This window comes from Rutidosis leptorrhynchoides, chromosome 5 (assembly GCF_046630445.1).
Source record: "Rutidosis leptorrhynchoides isolate AG116_Rl617_1_P2 chromosome 5, CSIRO_AGI_Rlap_v1, whole genome shotgun sequence".
In the NCBI taxonomy this organism is placed as follows: Eukaryota; Viridiplantae; Streptophyta; class Magnoliopsida; order Asterales; family Asteraceae; genus Rutidosis; species Rutidosis leptorrhynchoides.
Genome location: NC_092337.1, coordinates 133,568,623 through 133,571,538, shown reverse-complemented (window position 1 = coordinate 133,571,538; position 2,916 = coordinate 133,568,623). Strand labels below are relative to the sequence as shown.

The following is a 2,916-nucleotide window of genomic DNA, read 5'->3' as shown; positions in this document are numbered from 1 at the left end:
GGTCCGCGCTCACCAAAATGACCTGCGTATTGACCTATATAATAACATTTGTGACGCTGTTACACGAGGAGATACGAGGGCTTCATCAATTAGGAAAAGAATAGTTTTGCCATCTTCGCATACAGGCAGCCCGCGTTATATGATCCAAAACTATCAAGATGCTATGGCTTTATGTCGGGAATATGACAACCCCGATTTGTTCATCACCTTCACCTCCAACCCTAGATGGCCAAAAATAGATGGCATGCTCTGCTAAATCGAGGGCTAAAAAGCGCCCGACCACCCCGATATCGTCGTAAGGCTATTTAAACAAAAGCTAGATGAACTCATGCGCGATATAATGAAAGCACACATATTTGGAAAATGCCAAGCAGGTAACTTTTATCCCCCTTAAATATTTTTTTATTTTTTTTTACTTACTTTTAGCGTTGTATGTGAATTATATCCATTCAGCCTAACATTTCTCTATATATTAACATTATAAAATCAATATTTTTTACCCAGGTATATACTTCATCGAATTCAAAAAACGTGGTTTACCTCATGTTCATATGCTCATCTGGTTAACACATGAATATAAATGTAAAGCACCATCCGATATTGATGAGCTCATTTCTGCGGAAATACCCTCTCAAATAGAAGATCCAGCCGGCTATAAAGTGGTCACTGAATACATGTTACATGGACCATGTGGTGGAAATAACATGGACGCACCTTGCATAATTGATCGGAAGTGTTCAAAACATTTCCCCAAACCATATTACGCGGAGACAACGATAGACGAAGATGGATACGCTAACTATAGATGCCGAAACAATGGAATAAAAGTCATTAAAGGAAAGGCGACACTTGACAACAGTTTCATCGTCCCTTACAATCGGTTTCTACTCCTCAAATACAATGCCCATATAAATGTCGAGTGGTGCAACAGATCTAGGGCAATAAAGTACTTATTTAAATACTTAAACAAAGGGCCAGACAGAGCAACCATCGTTATCCAAGAGAATCTCACACGAACTGGTGAATCATCCGTTGAAACAATAATTGAGGTAGACGAAATCAAGAATTACTTGGATTGTTGTTATATATCTCCATGTGAGGCTGTCTGGCAGATGTTTTCATTCGACATCCACTTTTCACAACCATCAGTGTTGAAGTTATCCTATCATCTACCAAACCATCACACAATCACACTCCACGATTCTGAGAGCCTCCCTGCACTACTACATAGGGAAAGTATCAAAGAAACGATGTTCACCCAATGGTCTGAGCTTAACAAGCGTGACCTAAATGCACAAAAATTGACATACGCGAAGATACCTACACATTATGTTTGGAATTAGACTACAAAAACATGGGAACCAAGAAAACAACAGGGTTACATAGGCCGTATCGTGTATTCACACCCCGCCTCTGGAGAAAGGTACTATCTGAGAATGTTGTTAAACGTAGTTAAAGGCCCCCGCTCTTTTGAGGAACTTCGCACACTCGATGGCACAGTGCAAAAAACCTTTAAAGACACCTGCTTCGCATACGGGCTGATCAACGACGACAAAGAATGGGCAGAAGCAATATCAGAGGCAAGACTATGGGCGTCAGGGGCTCAACTTCGTGATTTGTTTGTCATGATGTTACTTTTTTGTAATGTTAGCCAACCACTCAAACTATGGGAAATAGTTGGGAAGCAATATCGGATGACATCCTGCATAAAAAACGAATACAATTAAGGTATCCAGATATGATTCTCACGGAGGCACAGATTCAAAATTATTGCTCGGCAGAAATACAAATGCTTTTAAACAAAAACGGCAAGGCATTATCAGATTTTCCAGACCTGCCCCAACCAGATCCATCCCTCATAAGCCATCTAGATAACCGTTTAATCTAAGAAGAGCTAAACTACAACATACAAGAGTTAAAGACCGTCCATGACAGCCTTTACAGCTCTTTAAACCCTGATCAGCTTAAAGTATATGAAAGCATTATTGGAGCCGTAAATGCACAAGCAGGTGGCCTGTTTTTTTGTGTACGGGCCAGGGGGCACGGGGAAAACTTTCTTATACAACACCATCCTAATCAGTTACCATATTAATTTTTTTACTACCTATACATATCTTTACATTAACTGCTGCATACTTCAAACGCCCACGACATAACACTTATAAAATACAGGAATAGCTTCCTTGCTATTACCAGGTAGCAGGACTGCACACAGCAGATTTGTGATCCCCCTTGAATTGTTGGAAAATAGCATATGCGGTATAAAACAAAATACACATTTGGTGGCACTACTCCATGAAGTTAGACGGATAATATGGGATGAAGCTCCAATGACTCAGCGGTACGCTTTTGAAGAGTTGGAAAAAACACTGAGAGATATTCTGGGCGCTAAAGCCGAAGAAAATAGACGCAAACTCTTTGGAGGTATGCCTATTTTACTTGGGGGAGACTTTTGACAGATTTTACCCTTGATACCAAAAGGCAAAAGACAAGAGGTAGTGCAAGCTTGCATCAACCGATCCAACCTATGGAAATTCTATCAAATTCATACGCTATCATGGATAATGAGAGTGAATGAATACACCAGTGATGTCACGATTGACACTCGCAAGCAATTGTTCAACAAATGGGTCCTAGATATAGGAGATGGTAAACTACCTGTGCATGCAAAATAAGGTGAGGACAAACCAACATGGATTGAAATTCCAGAAGAGTTCCTTCTAACCCCGGACCCTAGCCCAATTGAATTCATTGTTGATGTTATTTTCCCAGAGTTCAGCCTAAAACAAACTGACGAAGATTATTTGCGTGAATGCACAATTTTAACCCCGAGAAATGATGATGTCACTGAGATTAACAAGCATATCTTTAAACGGCTAAATGGTGAAAAAAAACCTATAAAAGCTCAGATGAAAT

At 40.0% G+C, this 2,916-nt stretch overlaps 1 protein-coding gene across 1 annotated transcript; it reads left to right on the top strand.

Annotated features, from left to right (window-relative positions):
- The first annotated feature begins 340 nt into the window (after positions 1-340).
- On the top strand, positions 341-1,343 carry LOC139849033 (uncharacterized). Its single transcript, XM_071838710.1, has 2 exons — positions 341-374; positions 505-1,343. Exons 1-2 carry the CDS (start codon positions 341-343, stop codon positions 1,341-1,343), a joined length of 873 nt encoding a protein of 290 aa, XP_071694811.1.
- Positions 1,344-2,916: the final 1,573 nt, after the last annotated feature.

What these genes read in the sequence shown, in the direction of transcription:
- LOC139849033 (XM_071838710.1), top strand. Translation starts at nt 341, where the DNA reads ATGAAAGCACACATATTTGGAAAATGCCAAGCAG. An exon ending in ATTTGGAAAATGCCAAGCAG is followed by an intron (nt 375 to 504) that starts GTAACTTTTATC and finishes TTTTTTACCCAG; the next exon opens with GTATATACTTCATCGAATTC.